This window comes from Carassius auratus, chromosome 30, assembly GCF_003368295.1.
Source record: "Carassius auratus strain Wakin chromosome 30, ASM336829v1, whole genome shotgun sequence".
Lineage (NCBI taxonomy): Eukaryota > Metazoa > Chordata > Actinopteri > Cypriniformes > Cyprinidae > Carassius > Carassius auratus.
Genome location: NC_039272.1, coordinates 19,458,234 through 19,482,879, shown reverse-complemented (window position 1 = coordinate 19,482,879; position 24,646 = coordinate 19,458,234). Strand labels below are relative to the sequence as shown.

At 36.4% G+C, this 24,646-nt stretch overlaps 3 protein-coding genes across 3 annotated transcripts in view; 1 reads left to right on the top strand and 2 right to left on the bottom strand.

Annotated features, from left to right (window-relative positions):
* The window catches only part of LOC113049547 (stAR-related lipid transfer protein 13-like), a 47,036-nt gene extending 44,584 nt beyond the window's left edge, over positions 1-2,452 (bottom strand). The window contains exons 1-2 of the mRNA XM_026211978.1: positions 2,328-2,452; positions 1,028-1,058 (exon numbers count right to left, since the gene is read on the bottom strand). Coding sequence (XP_026067763.1) covers positions 1,028-1,058; positions 2,328-2,372 — 76 coding nt within the window. The 5' untranslated portion in view covers positions 2,373-2,452. The remainder of the gene's footprint in view (positions 1-1,027; positions 1,059-2,327) is intronic.
* Positions 2,453-11,991: 9,539 nt separating this feature from the next.
* LOC113049546 (protein YIPF6) lies at positions 11,992-16,340 on the bottom strand. Its single transcript, XM_026211973.1, has 7 exons — positions 16,269-16,340; positions 15,009-15,137; positions 14,761-14,839; positions 14,587-14,629; positions 14,383-14,508; positions 13,539-13,696; positions 11,992-12,770 (listed from the first exon to the last, which is right to left on the bottom strand). Exons 1-7 carry the CDS (start codon positions 16,299-16,301, stop codon positions 12,649-12,651), a joined length of 690 nt encoding a protein of 229 aa, XP_026067758.1. The 5' UTR covers positions 16,302-16,340; the 3' UTR covers positions 11,992-12,648.
* A 952-nt stretch (positions 16,341-17,292) lies between these two features.
* LOC113049545 (oligophrenin-1-like) overlaps positions 17,293-24,646 on the top strand; it is a 31,578-nt gene continuing 24,224 nt past the window's right edge. The window contains exon 1 of the mRNA XM_026211972.1: positions 17,293-17,798. Within this exon, the coding sequence (XP_026067757.1) occupies positions 17,645-17,798 (154 nt within the window). The 5' untranslated portion in view covers positions 17,293-17,644. The remainder of the gene's footprint in view (positions 17,799-24,646) is intronic.

The following is a 24,646-nucleotide window of genomic DNA, read 5'->3' as shown; positions in this document are numbered from 1 at the left end:
ATTTACATCAGAATGACTGCTGGGGGGGGGGGGGGGGGGGGTTGTTTGTTCACATGCCAGAGAACAGTGACAACATGAAGCAATCAAACTGAGTAAATAAGCATTAAGAGACCCTGACAGTAAAGAACCAAGCTATCATGCATGTGGCCTTAAGATTGCTCATCTGTGCATTGAATTACAACCACACACATTAGTCTGTTTACTGAACTTGTTCATTTCCATAGTTTGTGGGGACCTTTGCAAACTAGGATGAACTACAAACATTATAATTAGAGTCAAATAAACCATATACCCATAAAGTCTCAACAGAAACTGAGAACGGTCTGCTTAAAATATGCTTCCCAAAGGGACTGAATCCTATTAGTTATTTTAAACTAGAACAAGAAAATACTTATAGTCTTATTTTAATGTTCATGCAAAGATCAGCAAGTAATCATCCACATAAAACATACAAATATAAAATAAAAGCTATACATTGTACTTTTTATTTTTGCTTTTTTATAGCATGCACTTCCAGAAAGCGGCTCCTAAAATGGCACACATAAGGACTCCTGTGCCTCACAGTCTGTGGTGAATAATTACACATTAGATATCTACCATGCCATCTGAGGTGTGTTAAAAATAGTATGATCTACTTTCTGTGTCACGTGATCCAATGACTGGAGACTACCATGACTTTCCTAAAATGCAACTGGGTGACAACTACAGTAGATTACTGCACGGAGAGGGTAGAGGTCAGCTCAAACTACAGATCAGGAAACATCAACAAAGTAGCATCAGAGTGTAAAGTAGAACCACGGGATATTGCCTCCAATCTACATTGTTTACATATATCTTCATTAAACGTGATAGTAGGGAGACTTTTTTTTAGTATCATTTCATTATGTTATTTAAGAGTGAATTGCGTCCACTTCACTGCCTGCAATTTAACTCAACTCACAGTCTTTTTCTAGGTGCTCTAGCAGCTGCCATGGTAATGTTGTTAGTGGCAAAGCCATTCAGCTGTAATAGAATCTCACATCCTTACCTGAGCTCTGGACACGACAGCAGGTCAGCTTCTGAAACATCAGGAAGAAATGTCATATATTTGTCATATTTGATATAAAATAAAAACATCTTTGTGTCTGCTTTTATCGGGGCTCTCTCACTTGTGCTTCAGCATCACCTTGATAAAATAAACCCTTAACAAGAATACTTGAAGTACATTTTTTACTGAGAAGCTATACAGGCTTTTCTTCGCATTAAATTCAATGTCAAACTGCTTACATAGCTTATGCATGTAGCTTGTATGGGGTCAGAAATATATATTTTTTAGGAGAAAAGAATACGTCTATTCAGCAAGGACACATTAAATTAATCAACAGTGACAATGAAGACTTTTATTATGTTACAACAGATTTATTATTAAGTCAAAACTGTTCTTTTGAATTTTCAATTCATTACAGATTCCTGGGGGGTGGGGGGGTGGTATCACTGTTTCCATAAAATAAGCAGCACAACTGTTTTCAAAATTAAGCGTTTCCCTTTAATTTTTTTAAATATTTTTTTTATTAAATTGCAATTAATATTTCCCGAAAATAAAATAATTTAGTCTTGGTGAACAGAACAAACTTAAACTGAAAATCTACCCAACAAATAATTTTTCAGTAACAGAGTTTGTTGAGTGAGTGTGTGTGTGAGTGTGTGTGTGTATGTGTGTGTGTGTTTGTGTGTAATTTCAGCTAAACAGAGATTCCACTGTATTCTAAGTCTGAAATGGAGAAAAAAAAAACCTAAATATATCAGGATCTCTCACTAAGGAACGTTGTGATGTCATAAGGTTTGCAGTGTAGCCTATTGGCTGAGCAACGTGGAAAGGGTGAATGGGTGCTTTTAAAAAGACGTTGCCCTGGTAACAGAGTTTTGGCCGACTCACACTTCACTATGAGTAGCCAGTGAGTGAGTCCAGTCCAGCAAATGATCATTTCCTTGCACCCACTGAACCACCCAAACCACTTACACATGCTCATGAAGTGCCTTCTAAAATCTATTCATACATATATTCTTCAAACCATTCCTTTTCAAAAAAAACTCAAACATTTATATTTTACTGTGTAAAATATTCATATGCCATGGTACTCAAAGAAAATCATATCCAAGAGCATGGTAACCATGGTACTGTTTGAAAGTGTTCAGAGCCTATAGCGACAGAGATTAAGAGCAGTGGTTTGGTTTCTCATATAGACCTGATCTTGATAGCTGTCAGTCGAAGCAGGTATACTCATGCTTTTAAATCAATGCACTGTGTTTTGTGTGTCTCTCTTTCTCTCTGTCTCTCTGTGTCTTACCTTAGCCTGGATGATGAGTGCTCTTAGGCAGTTGACAAAAGCCATGTTCACAGGTACCCACACTGAGGGTCAGGTTCAAAGGTCGTGTCGGAACAGTCATGAAGGTCTGGTCAGATTAACGGCTCGATGAGAGTCTGATGGTCCAGAGTTTAGCGGCTGGAAGAAGCAGATAGGGAGGGGCCACAAGGCCATATTTCAGCAGTCCAAGAGGAAAGATTCTCTGCATACCACTGGAGCAAGAGCTAAATGCTAACACACAGCGGGAAAAGCACTGAAGCCCAGCCGCATCTGCTATCAGCAAACCATAGCAAGCTTGTTACTCCACTATTATTCCAATCTGGGATTCTTTCCTTTCTTCAGTGAAATACAAAAGGAGATGCTGTCCAGAATGAGCTACTGTTATTTTATACCATTCATCATACTCATCATAATGTTCGAAAAGATTTGTGAGATTAAATTTATTCTACAGACAAAACTATTATAGTTGCATTATGGACTTGCAAAGACTTGGGATATTGCCCAAGGACCATTTTATTGTGTTTTTTGTCCTTTTGTTTCAGCAGTATGAAAAACATCAACGTGAATAGTGTGCAAGAGTCATTCTGATATTCTGCCAAAAATCTGTGTATTTTCTGTCAACTTTTTGTGTGTTACAGAAAAAGGAAAATAACCAAATGGAAAGATCATTTTTGAGTGTAACAACACTAACATACAGAATCTCACAAAAGTAACTTCACGCAATTGTTTTAACAATCCAAAATATTCAGCTTGCTTCATTGGAATCGTAAAGAGCTTTACTGTGAAATGAAAAAATTCATACACCCTAAGTTAACATTTCAATATTATGTATGTGCATGTTTCTCTGATGTTGGTTAATGGTCACATAACATGCAGGTGAACAAAAAAATATTTTATATTTTTTAGTAAAGATTTTATTTTGACTGTTGTCTTAAAATGTTTTTATTTTTTTTTTTTTATTTTTTTTTTTTAAAAGCCCAGGTGAAAAATATATGTATATATAATATAAGTACATTTATTTCATGCTAAGTATACTACAGATACATTTACATATTTTTGTGGAATGTAGTTGTATTTTTGTATGCTAAACTGGTATACCTAAAGTCTGCTAAATCTGCTTAATGCACTTTAATTATGCAGAAGTAGTGCTGACGTCCAACTAAAGATTAAATATATCTGATCGAGCTAAAGTGGAATTTTTGCAAGTATACTTTAGGTACACTTTTAATATCTTGCATTTATTCAAAGATTATACAACCCTCATCAATAGTGACATTAAAACACATTTTAATAGGAAATGTGCACAATTAGCACTCCAAATAAATACTTTTTATATCAGTAAGTAATATGTCAGCAAATATGTTAATAGATTTGAATTATACTTAGTATGAAATAAATTCATTTTAAATGTATTACATCTTTTTTTTTTTTTTTGCCTGGGAAGACCCTGCTCTAAACAACTAACATATGATCACTGGTGTAAGGCCTATGTATATTTGTTGTATATTTGTAAAAAATTATAGCTTTAACAGTTTAAATGATGTGAATATAAAATTAAGCCAGTATTTATGTTCCTGGATGCCTGCCTATTGCACTTTTTGGTTTCGCCCTTTATATCTGATTCAACTGTTTAATTCAGTCTTGAGGACCTGAGATGGGTATATTTTAGATAAGGGAGACCACCAAAATGTGTAGTGTCAACAGAACAGGGGTGGGAAACACTTAAAATCAAAAAGGGATGACATTGTTTCAGACTATTATATCAGACCCCTGCAGGCAAACAGACACACATACAGTATATACTGTTTGAATATAGTTATCAGTAGCTCTCTTGAGAAATCTCACCCACTGTTGTTATGTGTCAAAGACAGAAAACAAAAACTAACAGTGTTTTCACTCTCCCACTTCAGCATGCCAGAGATCACACACAGACACTCCTTTACACAGGCCTACACACAAGAATGTGTCCGATTCCCATGAGCACCTCCGTCAGCAGATTTTCTCACTTGAGAATACTGTATTAGAGGAAGTTCTGCTGCAACTAATCAACATTCAAATCATTTACAGTCATTTGGAAATTAATCACCACACAGACAGGAAAAGTGGAATTCATTTCCAAAAGTTCATTCACTACATGCACAACCTTGCTTTCCTCAAATACACTATTGTTGGCTCATGGCTGGCTTCATGTGGATATTAAACCAGACACATTAATATAAAAATGTTATCAGTATGTGCGGTCAATTTGATTAATAATTATAGTAATAAGGACATTACTTTTTTTACTCTTGCACTCACCCTGACTGATAAAAACACAATTTACATACAAAGTCCAAGATGATTCTGAATTCTAATTGATTTCATTTGTAAGTGTCACCCTGCAATATCCCATCAAACATAACACTCATCTTTAAAACAACTCTGTCATCGCCGTCATCGTTGCTGTTTCTCTGTCAAACACAGAGAGAAGACACTGTAAATGACCTGTCAGTAGACATTAACTGAGTTTCTTCACGTTATCTGATTCATTCTCAGTCAGGAGAAAATGACAAATCCAAATCTCAGCCAGCGCAGACTACAATATATGCCCTTCATTATTTCAAAAACTCTCAAAATTACTTCCTGAATGAGTTTTTTATGGTTATGTGATTCAAAGGCTCACTATGGAATATATGTTTTTTATTAAAATGATAATGATTCTCTCTTTTTCATTTCACACCCATTTTTTATACACATATCTGGTAAAAGTTGGGTTCAGAAGAAATGATGTTTGATCAGTTCCACTCCAAGAAGAAAAGGATGACCGTAACTGAACAAAGTAAAATGAGAATATGCAAACAATATGCTATAATTGACCGAGAGATGAATCATTGAAAAGACCATGCATTTAAATAAAGAGTTTCCTTAATGGCTCTGCCTGTGGAAAACAGCTGAAACATTTAATGAAACAACATATGAAATTTGAACTGAACTGAGATAAACATAATATTAAACCAAACATGAATGATATATGAGCTCATAACAAACCACCAACATTTCTATGATGCATTTTCCCATAACCTGCTATAACCAGTTTTGCTCTCAAATGGAAAAGGTTCTGCTAACTCTTAAGCCAGTTCCATCCTTCCAGGGATATAAACATGTAATTTTTGGTTCCATCTTTTGAGAGAAATTTTTTATTGCAACCAGATGTGGCTGCAAAGGTATCTTAGAAAAGAGCTGTTACCAGGACCAGTTTATGATATGTGCTTCCTGTCTCTAATAGAGGCATTTAAGGGTTTGAAAGAGCAATCTGTTCTCTCATCTTTCAAGAATGTCATTTAAACTGTGAGCAGAGAACAGGATTCCAGGCATCAATATCTACATCAAATACTGCAGACAACAAATGTTCCATTGACATTCAGGTCACAACTGCTACTTCCTCAGAGATGGGCTCAGTGTTGTCTTTCTCTTATGTTCTGCGATGTTATCTCCAAAGACGAGAGATTATAAGCTGAGAAATTCTTTTGCTTTCCTGTGCAGTGTTGTTCTTTTCTGCTTGTGCAGGACTGACTCATGTTATCACAAGCAACACCAACATGCATTATTGTTAGGAATGCCATGTTCCTTTACCTTACATTACAACAGTTTTTGAATGGCATGGCAGGCTAATACAGTACCACCCACACACACAACCAAGGAAGAAGCATACCCTGATAGCAGTACAGAGAACTGATTGTAAAAATTCAGATGCCAATATTCACTATAGCGCCCCTTGCAGAAGCTCTGAAAATCCAAAGTGTACTTGCATTGGTTATGAACTGCAGGTACATTTCAGAACTCAACCTTGTCTGACATCAAGTTGCTCTGCCAGATGCATCGCACAACCAAAATATATCTTTGTATTGTGTTAAATCTTACTTAATCTAAGCTAAATACATTCTTTCTAAATGAAAAAAGGAAAAAAGAACAAGAAGTAGAAGGAGAAAGAAGAAACATGCTTAAAAAATACTTCTCTATCAAATACAAGAGAACCGTCATTTTGTAAATTGTCAGTATCTGGGGTTTTTAAAGACCAATTTCACCTTCCTGCTCTGCTCCCACAAAATCTTGGCAGATACTAGAAAGACAGAACAGTGAAAATGTGTCATGTGCTCTGGGATACACCTCATGTCACTTATAGCAAGTGTCAGGAAAGACTCTAAATATTTAATAACTTTAAAAAATGTTCCTGTGCAGACTTTAATTTGGCCTGTACTCTCTATGACCAAAAAAAAAAAAAAAAAAAAAAAGGTAGAGTAAATATCCCAAACTTAAAATAGGTCTGCATACAGAGTAATCTAGTATACATAGAGGGCAAAATATATATATATATTGATGATTACTCTGATTACTGGGGTTCAAGAGATTTAAGGCATTAAAATACATTTTAGGCCTATATAATTTAGCAAGCCTGCAAACATCTAAATTACACAACCAGAGCAGTGGGCAGCCATTTATGCTGCAGCACCCATGCATGACACCAGGGAACAGTTGGGGGTTCAGTCCCTTGCTCAGGGGCACCTCAGTCATGGTATTAATCCCAAGACTCAAACCCTACAACCTTCGGCGATGACTTCCCCTAACTAACCAAACTGTAAAATTCAAAAATTTTTGATAATTACTGAATTCAGACAATTGTACCTTATCGTTTTTTTTTTTTTTCTCAAGATTGACCAAAAAACCCAGGACTAGTTTACAAAAGTAGGTACATTTTTTTAGAAACTCGTGCATAATTAATGAGTGACTATAGCGTATCTTTAGGCAAAGTTAAAAATGAGAAATATATCATTTGATATGAATATTGTGTGTATGCTGGGTGTGCCTCACAAGTCCTGAAAATGAAGCTGCGGTCACGTTGATCACTTCCTGATAGCTGGCTGGAGAACAGGTCAGAATGATGGTGTGAGTACTACCATTTCTCTCCAGGTTTCAGGTCTCTACGACTTATGGTTTGGTTTTTAGATGGAGAATACTGATCCTTCTAACAATTACAATAGGGTTTCAGTAGTTCAAACCAAATCAGTGCTACATGCTTGAAATCCTAAAAAAGAGATTAAATATAAACTGTAAGTAGCTGATTAATTAATTTGTCACCAAATCTTTTACAATTCATCATTTGGTTACGCAATTTCGGTGGTGATCATTGGAATTGGAAGTCCCAATACAATATAAACACCTATATAGACAGCTAATTTGAGAGGAAGTCCAGCCACAGAAATCTAGCAGATGAGGTTTGATTCTGATTGGCTGCTGTATCAAAGCCATATGGGAGTCCAGTGCTACTTCTGTCCTGGATAACAGGTGAAAAGCATCTTTGGGTCAACTAAACCAAAGTGCACCAGCAACAGCATTAGAAGTTCAGACAGAAAGAGAGAGTATAAATTCTGGAGTCTGAAAATGCTATAATGATCACATTAGAGATTTTGAACAGCTGGTCTGAAGGATCTTTCACAATTAAAAGTGACCTTTCTCCTCTGCCCCAACAGTGAACTTTCTCATTGCTGTTATGTTTATAATAAAACATGTCTCTCTCTCTCTTACACACTTTCCACTGCCTTTTTGTGGCATTTTTATTTGTATAGTACAATATACAGTGGACAGAAAGCAATGTGGGAGAGAAGAAGAGACAAAAAAAAAAAAAAAAAATGGGCCAAGATTCGAACTCAGGTTGCCCAAAGCACAACCATGAGGTTGTCGGCTCCAGCAGAATGCTTTTCCAGAGGTTTTAGAGCAGGCCAATATGGTAAAGCTCAGGTAACTGGTACAGTAATGAGGCTGAGCCCCCTGTGCTGGGCATAGACCTTGGAATAGGATTGCTCTAGTAAGGTTCCAGCACTTTAGCATCTCATCATGCCCTTGAGTGACTGAGAAGGATTTTCTTTCTCTGTGCCATAGATTGACGGCGCTACACCGGGGATGGTGGGAGGAATATAGCCCTGTCAGAATTTTTAATAGCCACGGTTTAGCCCCATTTCTTTATGAAGTAACTCTGATGTCATCAATATCATTTATTTTCTTAGCACCCCCAGATATTGGTCTAGCCCCACCTTAGCACCAGTAAAGGAAAAAATTCTGGCACCGTTCCTGGTGCCATAATCTCTGGTGGGCCAGAAACAGTACTTCGGCCAGCGTTCACAACGCTCCGGGGCGCCTCTACAGCAGCCTAGAACTGAACCACAGAGAGTCTGGACTGTGATCATTCATTCTGACAGACTGCAGCTGCTGCTCTGATAATGACTCAAACAAGCATGATGATCTGGAAAAATGTTATTCAATTTGAAATAAATCTATCGTAAACAAAGCTGCATTAATCTGAAAAATACAGTAATACTTAAAAAGAAAAGAATTGCAATTTTAAATAGAAAAAAAAGAATTATTCCACTTGAATTCATTAATTTCATTCCACTTGAAAATGAAGTTAGATTTTAAACATGAATCCCATGAGTCACATGATCCATCCGAAATTATTCTATTATGTTGTTTTTGTGCTCAAGACACATGCTTTTTATTAGTGTTGAAAACAGTTATGCTGCTTAATATTTTTGTAGAAACCAGTATAAATTATTTGATCATTGGAGCATTTAAAAGAACAGCATTTATTTTAAATAGAGATCTTCTGTAATTGTCTTTACTGTCACTTTTTATACAATTTATTTAATCTTATGTTTAAAGAAAAACAAAACAAAAAACAAAACTTATGCATGCTAGTGTATAATAAAACTATTCTTTTATTATTACTATTTTATGGGATAGTGGAATAGAGATTGGAAAGTATGGCTGAGAGAAAGGGAATGTGATGGAAATGGAATCAAGACAGATTTCAACAGCTCTTACAGTGCTGAGCCACTGTATCACAGCTCTGACATCTGCTGTTTATTAAAATGATTAAGCCAGATGGTTCTAACACAAGTAATTCACACCTAGAAGAGCAATTAACAATAGCAAAATACAACAGTTTGTTGGGCTGCAGCGCATATCTATGCATTTCATATACGGTCTACCTTTACAGAAGCAAGAGACCTCAGTTAGTGAAAGTGATGTAAAAAGTGAAAGTGAAAGTGACATTCAGCCAAGTATGGTGAGGCATACTCAGAATTTGTGCTCTGCATTTAACCCATCCGAAATGCACACACACAGAGCAGTGAACACACACACACACACACACACACACACACAATGTGAGCACACACCCGGAGAAATGGGCAGCCATTTATGCTGCGGCGCCCGGGGAGCAGTTGGGGGTTCGATGCCTTGCTCATGGGCACCTGAGTCGTGGTATTGAAGGTGGAGAGAGAGCTGTTCATGCACTACCCCCACCCCCATTTCCTTCCGGCCCGAGGCTAGAACTCACAACCCTTCGATTGGGAGTCCAACCCTCTAACCATTAGGCCACGACTTCCCTAGTTAGACTTCAAACAACCTATCACAGGCTTTAATCAGCTGCTAACAAATCATTAACATATTAATTATATCTCAAATTCATTAACATGAATCTCTTTTAAAGTGCCAACATAAAATGTCACACCTCATATTAACAGATAGCTGGAAACCAGTCTTTGCTATTGTTTTCCAATTTGTCCTTTTCCTTTCCTCTTTGTTCCATCATCCTTTGGTTCTCGGTTGTCACACTTGAATAATAAAAGATGGAGGAACTTCAGCACACACAGCAAATGGGTCTGTCACTAATGATTAAATCCACACACAAAGCCTGATATTTATTAATTGTGCTGATGTTGCTATGAAAAGCACTTAAAGGGATAGTTCACCCAAACATGAAAATTACAAACATGAAAAACATGAAAATTAAATAAATACATAAATATATACCTAGGCCATCCTAGGTATATATTTACATTTAGTCACTTAGCATATGCTTTCATCCAAAGAGACTTGCAAATGAGGACAATGGAAGCAATCATAATCAACAAATGAGCAATATTCAAGTGTCAGTTAGCCTAACGCAGTACACGTAGCAAGGTTATTTTTATTTTTTTCATTATTATATTATAAATATACGAAAACCGATTAGAAAAAGAATAGAGCAAGCTAGTGCTAGACGCCTTTTTTGCTTTTTTACTAACTGTATAATAAATAAAAGAAAAACAAATAGAATATAAAAAGACTAGAGGAAGCTAGTATTAGTTTTTTTCAAGAATAGAATTAGAATAGAGAGTTAGAGGGTCAAATAAATATGGAAGAGATGTGTTTTTAGCCAGTTCTCGAAGATGAATTGAGTTGGGCAGGTCATTCCATCAGGAATATATGTCTTTCTTCTTTCAGACGAATACATCTGCAGTTATATCTTTATTTAAAACTTTACAAACTTGCTTCCACTGTCATACGCTAGAGAAAGAGTGGTGTTCCAGCAGATGATGTACAATGTGGGCATAGCATAAACTATGGTGAAAATTATGCTAATCTTGCACAAAAATAACTTTTGTTTCAAGCAAAGTAAAACCAGTCTCTTTTTGGCTTATACTGAAATCCTCTGACATTTTTCTTTACAAATTCTTGTTTTGTACTTCTAAATCATAACTGCTTCTCATTGGAGATTACACTATGCCTACATCCTGCGTCATTCACTGGAATGGATGAATCACTCTCTTGTGAATGTAAATGCACGTATGACAGTTAGTTGAAGCTAAAGATTATGGTTTAAAGTTTTAAATATGGATATTTTTCTTACACAAATGCATTAATTCGCTTCAGAAAGGCCATTATTAACCTCCCTGGAACTGTTTGGAGTACTTTTTATGATGGATGGTTGTACTTTATTGGACTTCAAAATATCAACACCCATACACTGACATTATAAAGCTTGAAAGAGCCAGGTCTTTTATATATATATATATATATATATATATATATATATATATATATATATATATATATATATATATATATATATATATATGTCATTTTTGTCTGAACTATCCCTTTAAATGGGTAGTTCACTGTAAAATGTAAATTCTGTTATTGTTTACTCACCCTCATGTAATTCCAAGCCTGTTTGACTTTCTTTTATTCAGTGGTAGACAATGGGCAAAAAAGCACTGAGATTTCTCAAAACACCTTCTTTTAAGTTCCACAGCAGTGATGATGACACTGAGAAATGAATAATAACAGAGAGGCATCATAGCATCACAGATCAGCAAACACAGCACTGTTGGATACAGACATATAAAGGTCAGAAGAAAACACCGTCAATTTTCTAACACTCACACACCGTTATTTAATCAGTGCACACACCTCAGTTGCACCTTATTGTTCAGGTGTTGCAATGCATTAGAAGTGAAAATTAAAGTCTTTTTTTAGACATACAAGATGGAAAGTCTAATTAGAATTTCTATCACATAGAGTGGCAAAGGTAGAGAGACAGGAGTGAAGACTGTGTGCATGTGTTTCTCTATGTGAGGGAAACAGAGAAAGACAGGTTGCCGATGTGTCTTGAGGAGACACTCCGTATGGAAAACTGTCTTTTTCAGACAGGCTGACAGGAAGATGTGTGTAAAAGGATTGTTTAAATGACACACTACATTTTAAAAGAGAGAAACAGCACTTTCAATTCAACCTAATGATAAATTTTTCATTTTCTATGTGCAAAAAAGAGAAAGCACACACCATATAAGCAGCGCTTATTAAAGTCCATCTTTATTTACCTTTGGAATGTATTAACTTCCACCGATGAGAAATAAATGCAATGTAGGCCAAACATCATTTAGAAAAAAAAAAAACTAAGAAAAGAAACGCGTGCAGCAATGTGTATAGTAACTGATGTGTGACCTGATGATAGCTGATTTTTTTCCAACGGAGATAATACTCAATCAGACAATAAGAAATACATGCACCCTCACATAGTCACATACTATGCATGAGCAAGCGCACCCACACATGAACACACACACAGATCATCATACACCTCCACGTTCGGGGTGCGAGAATCTGGAACACTAGCACTAATGTTCCTCTCACAACAAAACATTCTTACAATGAATACATGTAGGCTGTTGTTAAATTAGTAGTTAAATTAGTAGCACTGAAGGATTAATGTCCTCCACTTCTTTTCTCTCCACTTATTCAACTGAATGAGGGATGGGGAGGAGCAATATCTATGCAATAATCCACTTACTGCCCTCGGGTTGTCCCTTTATAAATATGTCCATCAAAGTGTTACACTTTTTTTTTTAGGCTAGGCCAACTCTAGCCAGCTCCCAGAAAGTCTGCTGGTTGTCTTAGCAAATGGGAGGAGTTTATCTTCCGATTGGCATAGGGTTTATATATGCTAATGAGAAGGCGAAAATGTCAAAATCATCCAGCCAATCACGAAGTAGAAAAGGAACACTGGATACACGACCAGGGCCTTCCTATTGGGCGGTTGGCTGTCTGCGAGAAATGCTGTGGAGGCTGTGAATGAAAGACAAACACAGAGATATTAACTCAGATCTCAATGAAATCCCCTAAAGACTGTGTGTACGAGAGAGACGATCTGTCATCTGACATCTGTGTCTACTTATTATTGGTAAATCTAGTCTAATTGTCTTCTTCAGCATTTGAATAACTTGTTTAACTGACGCTATCGCTGTCATTATATTATTGGGAAAAAAAAACCAGCTGGTAATTGAATATTTTGTCTGAATTGCAGATTTGCAGGTTAGTGCAATATTTCCTGTCTGCACTGCAGACTAAAACATTAAAATTACTAAAACTAAAATAAAAATTAAAACTTTCAAAAAAGGCACACGCACATAACTAAATTACTTAAACTTATTAGAATTAATATGAAAGCTGAAAATATAAAAATGAAAGCTAATTAAAAATAGTAAATACTATAATAGTAATATATTAAAATAATACGGACTATTATATTAAGAATTATAGTAATTGCACTTTTATTTCTTTATTTTGCACTGTGAGCCATTCAAATGTAAAAAAAAAAATATATCATGCATATGAAGCTCAAATACTTTAACCATAAAACAAAACAAAACAAAACAAAAAAAACATTAAAAGAGTCTACACTCCCTCCTGGTGGTCACTGTATGCACTGCCTGAAGAGCTTGTTGGCTAGTCAGGCTCATCTGGTGCAGAAAACATATATTAATATTTTAACCACAGGGCCTTTAGTATTCTGGGAATGCTGAAAAAAGATAAAAAATATTGATTGATTCTTACCAAACGTTGACCAGCTGAAGGAGGCGGTGACAACTATGAGACGGACTACAAAACTGACGAGGCCTGAGCCTCCCACGAGAACTATACGACACACGATCATGGCCACAGTCAGAGGCAGAATACAGTACCCCAACACACAAAGACTCTGGAAAAATGATCTGTATAGACAAAGAGTGAAAAAGGCGAATGAACAAATCTCTTCAGAGGGTTACCATCTATTTATGTAATGTGAAATTTCTGAACATAACATGATATTGAGATTGAAATCTATATGATGCAACTTTTTTTAAGCCGAAGGGCTTAAAGAATAATATAGCAGGCTTATAAAGTAAAGAAACAGAGGCTGACACTGATCCTTTTAATAGCTATCACCATTATGACGGGACAAAAGTTGCTATTAAGTGCTACAGTTTGCTAAAAGTATCTGTTATCTATATCAAATTTGTTTGTTTTTTCTAGTGACACCTTGAAAATGTCTTTGACATCTATATTTGATCTAAATTGAAATGTTCTTAAAAATGAATTGACATTTAAATTGGTAGATTAAAGTTTTTATTACACTATTTAATTGATCAAACACATTTGTGTCCTAAATTAGTTGTAAAGTTAAAACTTTCAATTATTTCATCCAAAATCAGTGGTGAAATTTTGCTACCCTGTATTTTATTATATTTTTTGCGTAAACATTATTTTTTTTACTAATGGCTTCATAAAGGCATATTTAAATTCAATTAAATTAAATGTATAAATTAAAATTATTCAATTTATTAAGAATTTGAGGAGCTCTCTTTAATGCAGGCTTCTAACAATCTAATAAATAAATGAATATCTGAATTTTACTCACATAGTTCCTCCCAGAAGTTTGGTATTGAGAGTGATGATTACCGAACCGAACCAGATGATGACAAAGACTTCTGCAAACTGTGGCCTGCCATCCTCCTCACTGTCAACAGACCCACCCTGCAGCATTCTGGGATAGACAATATTATAAATATATTATATCTGCTGGAGTCATAGTGACAATAGTTCAGACAACAATACTACTCACAAGGCCAGAGTGACACAGAGGAGGAGAGGGCCCCATAAGTCCCCTAAAAAGAGCACATACATGCACATTAGACAGCTGATGAACATTTAGCATTTATAATAATAAGTGATAATAAATAGCCCACATGTAATCTGTGATTGATAACGTGTCATCAGTGATTGATGGTGGACTCACAGTCTCTGAGCAGTGCAGAACTTTTCTTGGGGTACATCACATGGACAAACTTCTGTCCAACGGCTTTCAGATCCCTCAGCTGAGACCCACAAACAGGGCAAAAGGACAGTAAGAAACGATCCTTAAACTCTTTAGACAGAACTACTGATGTTAAAGGGGCCCTCCATTGTTATACAGTATACTATGAAATAATTGTTTCATTTACGGCAATATTTTTAACCCTGCCTGTAATGCAAGGTTCCACCTACAATAGTGTCTTTGACAGGCTCATCCAGGGTGGAGAAATCATTGTCTGCACTCTGTGAGCCCACCGGCACAGATATATCTCCCTCCACTGGAATGTCCTCCGAGATGGAGATGTCAGACAAACCCGCAAACTGTGACATAAAGAATGGCTGGTTAGATGATTCATGGCAAATCCCGTTAACGAAAACTTTAGGTGCAGCTCACGTTCATCTACAGCAGTGATTTTAAAAATGTGGTCCACTGGTGGTCCGTCCAGAATTTAAAGTGGCCTATGAGCTGACTGACTATTTAAACAACAGCAGTATTTACAAAACATAAACATAACCTAATAACATCAATATTTAATTAACTCAGTTATACTAACATTTTTTTTTTTTCTTCATAATAAGTGACAGTTACTATAGTACTACAGTCAGCTCATTTAGCTCAAAGAAAAGTCTAATTTATTCAAATAAACAAGAATAAAACAGTCAGGGAAATTACTGAATGATAGAAGTGACACTATTTCAAGTTCCAGGTTGTATACTGATGATAATATGAACACTATTTAAAACGGTCAATTTTGTCCTGAAACCGGATAACCCTTAGGCTCCTGCTGCCTGGCCTTGTTTAAAATGTACCTAATGAAATTTGATGTTTGTTACACTCACACTTCGAGCTTTTAAATGACACACTGTATACCAGGGACGAGCTCAACAATTACTTTACAGTAACGTTTACAGTAAGATAGATCAGTAAATGGGGACGAAGAACAGCTGATGTTCTATTTATTTCACAATCACCGAGATGTAGCCTATGTACACAAAATCACATTTTTAGGAACATTCGTGTAGGAACAGTAATGAAGTTTAAACTTATAAAGGTCAGACAGTGCGTCGACAGTTTCAGATTTCAGATTGTGTTCCATCACTGTTTACATAGTTTGGTAACACTGCACGATAAAACGTGTACTATTGTTTTTTTTTTTTTAATAGAAGACAGCTAATATATCAGTATGGAAATTTGGGCGATCTTTGAAAAAAATTATAATTTAATAATTTTACAAACGTTCAATGTAGTAAATGTTCACTTGAGCTGAGAAACGACCATCTGCGTTTACATGTACAACCTTATATAAACAAAGCTTTACTGACACATTAACAAATTTTCAAGCTTCCAGTCAGGGTCGGTAACCATACAGACAAAAACAAAAACTCGACGGAAATGCTGACAACGTGTTTTAAAGACGTGTAATCGTTTTAAAAGCATGTTTTGTCCCTTACCAAAGGCTTGCTAGACTCCTCTACTTCCGCCATCTTCACACGGATACGTTTACGTCACGGACACATGTGACGTCAAAAACGCCAACATGCCACTAAGCGGATTATAATGAATAATAATATATACAATTATAATTTATATAACAATATAATAAAATACATTATACAATTAGAATATTTAAACAAGGCTGAACTCCATTACATTTATATATCAATTACTCTGATAGCCTCTTTGCACTTTAATATACAAATTCAGCTCGTTGTTATATTAACAACATGTCAATTGTTAAGTTCACATATTTTATAAGTAGCCGAGAAGGCACGTTAAATATTTTAAGTGTCGTTAATATATCATATGGTCTATATTTTAAACTGGTCTAAGTTTGTAAATCATAATTTAAAAATCAAAAGTGCTTTTGGGTCCAGAGGAGTGTCGGTCTCTTTAAGGGTCGGAGCAAGTGTGGGTTTAGAAATACAATGAGTAGAATGGCAACTAACAAGAACCAGAAGTAACAACATAGGCGAGGCTTAGTGGCCCAGATGTGGGACAAGGACGTGCATGATATATAATAATTGTCCTGTTTTAACTATTAACTGTGATTCAATGCAATGCTTATTTAAATTTCCCTCTGTCACTGTTTCAGGTGCAACGCTTTTGTCCAAAACACTTCTGACGCTCCACTTTAGCAGCTTATCACGTTGAACGTGTTACTTTTCAAAGCGCTGCTCAGGATGGACCAATCATATTCGTTTATGATTGCTGAATACCACAACCAACAATTAACTATTTTTACAGAAAACTGAAAGGGCTTGTTTCCATTTGTATTCCAGGTACAAATAATTTAAAATAAATAGTTCAATGATTGCATGTTTCAGTCTGTAAACGTCTGCTGTAAAACAAAACACATCCTTACATTTTAATGAAATTCAATAGAGAATTTATTTTCGTGAGCCCTCAAGCGCCCCCCAGAGGAAGGCAATGTGCGTATGATTAATTTTTTTTTTTTAGCTAACGTTACTTACTAGTGACATTTTGCCGCCCAATGGTGTGGGAGTACTCAGTATGTAGCCCTGCCCGCGTTTGTCAGTCCCTCCGCTCCTAAAACAAGGAAAAGTGTAGAAACAAAAATACTTTCTTCATCAGCACTTTTACAATTTTGTTTGCATCCGTGTTGCTAGGCTGAAGTAACAAAACCGCGTGCACACGGAAACAGTTACTACTGGAGCGCAGGATTATTGTTTTTACAACTGCATTTCATCCAAATGTCAAATATGGGAAATCATTAATACAGCCGAGTGATCGTCTGTCGTGGTTTGTTTTACTTATTTTTCTGACAACCAAAGGCCGGTTATCTTCATTGATCGATCAGAGGGTGAGAATGGGGCATCCTCCACTAGAGTTCAGCGACTGTTACTCCGACAGTCCAGATTTCAGAGAGAGATTGAAATGCTACGAAATCGAGTTGGAGAAAACCAACAAGTTCTTAAAAGATGTCATCAAGGACGGCAACAATGTGATCAACACGCTTAAAGGTAAAATTGTGCTTTACAGCAGACGTGGTTGTCTTCGCAGTGGGAGGTGGATGGAGGGAGGTCTCCGCCTTTGCAAACCGAGCAAGATCAGTTCATAACTGTGATTTAATGTTAGGCATATTTCATTACAATTGTAATGCTTTATTATTTTTATTACATTAATTTTATTATTGTATGGGCTTTCACTTGCGAGTACTTGCTTACTTTAAAGAGGATGAATTGTAGAGGGAGGAAGTGATCTGGCAGATGGTGAGCAGCTCTTGGAAGATCCCCCTCTCAGAGATGCTGGCAAGCCCTTTCAGGGGACGGTTGGTTTATTTATAGCAGGCACCTTTAATTTTCCAGATTGGTGAATGGAATTGAACTGGAAAGTTTAGAGATGGTATGAAAGTGTCAACAAAACGATGAAAACTGGAGGGAGAGCCAGTAACGTTAGTCATATGAACTCAGATACTGTGACTAAAAGCCCTTCTCACTATTCTGCTTATCTCAAGTCAATTAAGGCACTTTGCATCCTCAGACTGGAGGAGAGAGAGATGGAGGCTGTAAAACCAGCAGTCTACAGAGCATTCATTTCTATGGAAATACACACCCCAGTGGGTGAAACGTCTCTCTTCCTCTTTCCTTTTCGGTTTGGCTTATTATTCACAAGTGTTTTGAAGCAACAAAATACTAATATAAAGTTTTCACAGTCCAGCTCTACCACCACTGTTCCCTCCGAACGAGGCCGTTGACAGTAGAGGAAATGTCACCGCAACAATGCACTTTTGACATAATCTTCTGCCTAATGATAAGCTGAACTCAGTATATCTATATTATTGTATTTAAGATATAAAAGTAATAAAAGCTCTATGTATCCAAGTGCACAGCTCATATGTGGTCCTCAGTGTCAATTTGGGGTTCAGGGAAATATCAGGGACTTATAAAATGTGATTTCCAGGCCTGTTCATGGAAATTAATACAAAAATAAAAATAGCTTCTTCTTTTTTTTTTAATGGAAGTAATAGAGTCATTAAACTAAAACAATTTTGTTAAAAATGTATAAAATATTACAAAGTTATTGCATTTTTTTTAGAATTAACACAACTTGTTATGTGTGGAGGGAGTTAAGAGAATAATAAAAATAAAAATATATGAGCATATTAAATGCATCATGTAAATAAAATTAACTGGTCGGAGAAAGCTGGAACTGTGTCTTTGTAAGATGTTTTCTTGACTTACTGGAGAGTGATTGGTGTTTTTTTCAGTTTTTCCGTCTGCATTTTACTACTCAAAGTTTGGCATGAAGAATTGACAGCTGGTCTTCTTCAGTGATAATATGATGATTCAGCTTTAATCTATCTCCTAGAGTAAAGTTCTTTTGGCTTCTTTCCCTAATTTCAAGGGAAGCCATAAACACGCTAGTTTTCTAACAACACAGAAGGGCTGATAGCATTTTTAAGTTTTTATTTTGCCTGAGGGAGTATGCAAGATTGTAATTTGACTAACCATAAGCCTTGTTTTATACCTAATAGTGCAACACTCCAAAACCAGAATGCTGAGCCATTAAGGCAGATTTCCTTGTGGATTTGTGCGATGCATGAATGGCTGTAATTTGATGACTGCATCTGCTTTTCGGATGCTTCCACTGTCTTGGAAGGAGTTCCTCAGTGCTTCAGTTTTTGAAAGAGTCACTAGAGCCCAACCTATATTTTCTCTAGGGTTTCCGCTATTTGAAGTTCTGCAGTTTCTAAAGTCATATGACCTGACTCAGAGCTTTCGATATGCTTACTTCCTGAGTTTATGTAGGTTTGCACATTTTGAAAAATACCGTGTGTGCTGTGTGGATATGAAACTTAAAACAGGAAGTGTAGCAATTCCTTTTCTTCAACGATGAGGAACCTCTTTGGAGATCCAATTGCTGCTGTTATGACTAAACAGAGAATATCAAAACCATGTCAGGTTTTCAGATGGATTGAGGAAGCTTTCATATTAATCTTAAAGGGTTCATATGATGGGATAAAAAATTGTCCTTTCTCCTTGAGTGTTTCAAGCTCTTGGTGCATATATTTACATTTATGCATTTAGTAGACATATTGATAGGGGCATGACATTTCCATCACACCCTTGAGGCATTCGGCCAATCACAGCACACTGAATAGCTGGCCAATCAGCATACAGCTCGCTTTTCAGAAAGGCGGGGCATAGAGGAGCAACAATAATGTACATTATGTGGAAAATAATGTTTTTGAAACTTAAACCACATAAACACATTTTATTACACCAAATACACCAAATAATGTTATTTTTAGCAACGTCATATGACTCCTTTAAACAAGTGAGCCAACTGCCCTATCGGTAAGCCCCACCCCCCTTAGTTAAGTGAAAAGTGAAAGTGACGTGACATTCAGCCAAGTATGGTGACCCATACTCAGAATTCTTGCTCTGCATTTAACCCATCCAAAGTGCACAAACACAGAGCAGTGAACATACACTGTAATTATAAAGACTCCATAATCATCGGCAAGAAGGAGGCGAGAACCGGCGGACAATCAACTGAAACTTTAATAATCCCAAAATAAACACAAAACAGCGCATCAGCCCCTCACGGATGACTGATGCGCACAAAGAAAAAGCAAAACATAAATTAACACCCAGGCCTGGTCCTCTCTCGTCCTTCACAGTCGTCGCTCCAGTTTTATATCCTTCCATCTCCTACATGGGACTCGAGACCGGTGGTGGGTCGCAGGTGTAGCTCATCTCCAATCACTACACCTGGCCTCACTCCTCGTTCCCACGCCTCTCGGCCCCGCCCCACTCGTCACACACACACACTGTGAACACACCATTTATGCTGCGCCACCCAGAGACCACTAGGCCACGACTTACTGTTGCTCATTTGTTGGTTATGTGTTTCTGATAAATTGGGACACAGATGGACCTTCAAGTGGGACTTAAATATGCCACGGAGGGATATATAAAAGATACTAAAACAAATATGTAAAAATACAGATCACATTGCAAATTGGAGAAATATGTTACAGTTGTCACGATCGTAATTAAAACATCCCGGAAGATATATAACACAGATCAGATACTGCAGAGTTAGATTAAATGAATTTACGTTTTACCAGATTAATATGAAGATGCACTCTCATATGGACCTTCGTTTATGTGTTTTAGACTGCACTGCTTCGCAAGCCTAAGAAGTTCGTAAAAACTATTGGACGACTGATCTTAATATTACGATCTGTTTCCCAAAAGCATTGTAACTTAAGTAGCACTTGAAAATCGTCGTAGATCTACGGTTGCTCTGGAGAAATCATAAAGCCCTAAGTGCTTCATAAGAAGACAGATTTATGCAGTCACCTGCAGGACAATCGGCAGATTAAACCTTTAACTTGATTCAAGTGCAATGTGATTATAATATAAGGATTTGATTGTGCTTTAGTGTGCACTTTATGACTCGGTTTTTTTTTTTTTTTTTTTTTATAAATTTATAAATGAAATAATTAAAAGGGGCAGAAAAAAACAGAAATACACATCTAAATAAAAAAAACATGAAAAAAAGAACTAATGTAGGAAATGCTTCAAAGACTGGGGGGAAAAATATATCAACAACTTGCTGAAATGCACAAAAACCAATAACGTCTCTCTCTCTCTCTCTCTATTGATATAAAGTACAATATGTGATTATGTAAAGTATAATAAACTACAATATAATATTGTACTGTATATATCTTGGATATAGTTATTATACCGCACGTGAAACAATAACAAATGATCTTAAAATATTCGTAAAAAAACCACTTTTAAACGCTAAGATCAATCATTATCGGGAAACCCAGCCCTATTTAGTTAGTGCAGTCTCTTTCTGTCATCTGTTTAAACTGCACTGAGTGGTTCTCAAATCAACCAAGTCTGGCTGTCTTTTATCAGGTGGTTCTTGGACTCATTTGAGGTTTAGTAGCTTATAACTTGCAATACAAACAATGGGCACTATAATACACCCAGCGCAATGCGATGCAAGCCGCAGCGCAAGTGTGGTTGCTAGTTTCAGTCCGGTGCATTTTCCCGTCCAGTGCCATGCCGTTTAATTAGCAAATGCATTTGTGGGCCATGAAAAGGCCAACAAGTGCTAAGCATCTCTCAGGGAACTCCTTCAAGACTATTGGAAGACGATTTCAGGTGACGGCCTCTTGAAGCTCATCAAGAGAATGCCAAGAGTGTGCAAAGCAGTAATCAAAGCAAAAGGTGGCTACTTTGAAGAACCTAGAATATGACATATTTTCAGTTGTTTCACACTTTTTTGTTATGTATATAATTCCATATATAATTCCATATATATATAAATGCATACATATCATAATGGATAGTCATCGCATGTATTAGAATTAGGGTATATATTTGCTCGCACACAAGCAGGTCCGTTTAATCGTGTTCTGTCTTTGCGCTTGCCAAATTCTGCCGTGTAAATAGCAAATCCATCATGGTACGAGTGCAACTGGCTCTTTATTGCATGTTACGCTCCAGAAACAACCATTACTATTAAGAGAATAGGGACAACCCGTTTAGACCATGCGCCTGGGCGCGCCAACTGTTTGTCCAACGTTAAAATAGCAAAAGTGGATTTGGACACGCCCTGAGTGCACCTGCGCCGTGCGCTTTACACTTTGCATTTAGATCATTAAAATCAGGCCCAGTGACCTTAACACGTTGTCATACATTCTATCATGCTTTTCAAGAACACCTGATACATAATTTCTAGTCTAATGTTGAGAGAGTAAAATAGCGCTCTTTTGAGATCCGTGTGTGTTTTTGTCACAGGGCTGAACAGGGTGGGTTTTGTGATCTGGTTTGGAGAGTGTAGTCCGTCATGCCAGCTCCTCATGCTTTAGACAAACACACTCTTTGTGTCCTTTTCATCAGAGGGGATATAATCATTTAAACTATCTCCTCTGTCACAGAGCGTGCAGGCCTAAAACACAGCCAGAGAGAATGATGAATGAATGGCTCACATGCAAATTGATCAGTAATAGAGAGTAATAGCTGAAATCAAATAGAGTTTCTCTTTTCTGGGTGTTATTTGCGTCATAAATTGCATAATAATGATATTGACAACCCATGGTCTTGACAGTTAGAGATGTGCTGAGATCCCACTTAGGGGTGGGCGATATGACCAAACTCTTATCATTATTAAACATTATTAACATTATTAACATAATTAAATTCAAATTATCAATTGAATTTAAGCTGAATTTTAACTCCATTCTTCAGTGCAACAAGATCTTGCAGAAATCATTCTAGCATGCTGAATGCTGGTACTCAAAAAACGGTTCCCTAATTTTCTCTAAAAATGGTCATAACGAAATGGTATAAAAATGTATTTCAATTAAATGCTGTTCTTTTGAACGTAAAAAAATGATCTCAGTTTCCACAAAAATACAAAGCAGCAAAAGCTGTTTTCAGCATCATGTGACTCTTGCTACGTTTACATGCACCCAAATAATCCATTTGTAATCGGATTGACGGTTCAATCGGATTGAAAAACATTCATATAAACACCTTCGATCCAAATGAAATTTCGATCGGATCGAAGGGGGGGGTTATTCCTCTTCTAATACGATTGAGCGTGCATGTAAACACTCGATTGGAATGAACCACGAAACTGAATGGACTGAATGAACAGTGACGCAGAAATAACATAATGACATATGACGAACGGAACGAGTGGCTCTTCCTTTTAAATAAAGTGTTGTATAAACGCGTGTCCTGTCATTATAAAACTCTCCTTTCACTCAGTAACTGTGAAGTGGAGCAGGACAACATTGTTTTGGATACTCATCCACAGGCAACACGTTTTGGGAGCGGGGAGGGGCTTTTTTTGTGTGTGATAAATATGAGCAGCACAGCACAGTGGTTTATGTGTATATTTATTAGGGCTGTGAATCTTTGGCAAGGCAGCGATTCAATTAGATTACGATTCATAGGTTTTCGATTCGTTTCAAGAACGATTTTTACAAATTTAGAACGATTCAATTCGATTCGATTCACAATTAAATTCGATTCGATTCGATTATAACAATTCGATTCTGCATTCTTTAAGTGCATTCACGGGATTATTTAAATGCTTCTACTAAATTCTTTAAATGCTTAGTCAGGGGGCAAATTACAGTAGCATTTATGGTTAGAGAACCATAGGTTAGAAAAAAAAAAAAAAAAAAACTTTAGTCCATTGTTAAATGCTAGTTTAATGATGCGACATGGCATACGTAAAAGTGTATGTAAGCCAAGTTTTTAAAAAAGAGATTAAAGAGTATTATGTATAAGCTAACATTTTGTCACACCAGGGGCGTAGCCATAATTTCAGAAGTGACAGAAATGTCAAATACAATCATTTTATGTATGTAGCCTATATAATAATAATAATAATATATTTTATATACTAGGCTACATTTAATTAGCAATTATTAAAAATTTCTGCACAGATTAAGGTAGAAAATATACTTTATAGTTTCTGTACTGTAATAAATGTCAATTAGCACTGCATCATTCATAAATTGTTTGTGGGGTTTTTTTTTTTTCATCAGTTCATTCTGCTTTTATTCAGTTTAGCTGCAGATATAGCCTGGCACGTCTATGAGAGCGAGGTCGCTTCTCTTTCATTGTGAAAACGTCTTCATCTCTATTTAACTTTTCCTCTCCATCAGCAAATGATTCTGAAAAAAAACGCGCCAGATGTCTGTCTTGCTAATGAAACAAACGCTACTTTCATGCATCTGATTATCAGCTAAATCTTGCGCTCTTGTTTCAAGGTCGTTGTTAATGCTGTGGTTAATTTTAAAAGTTCCCCTCTGGCCAGATGAAAC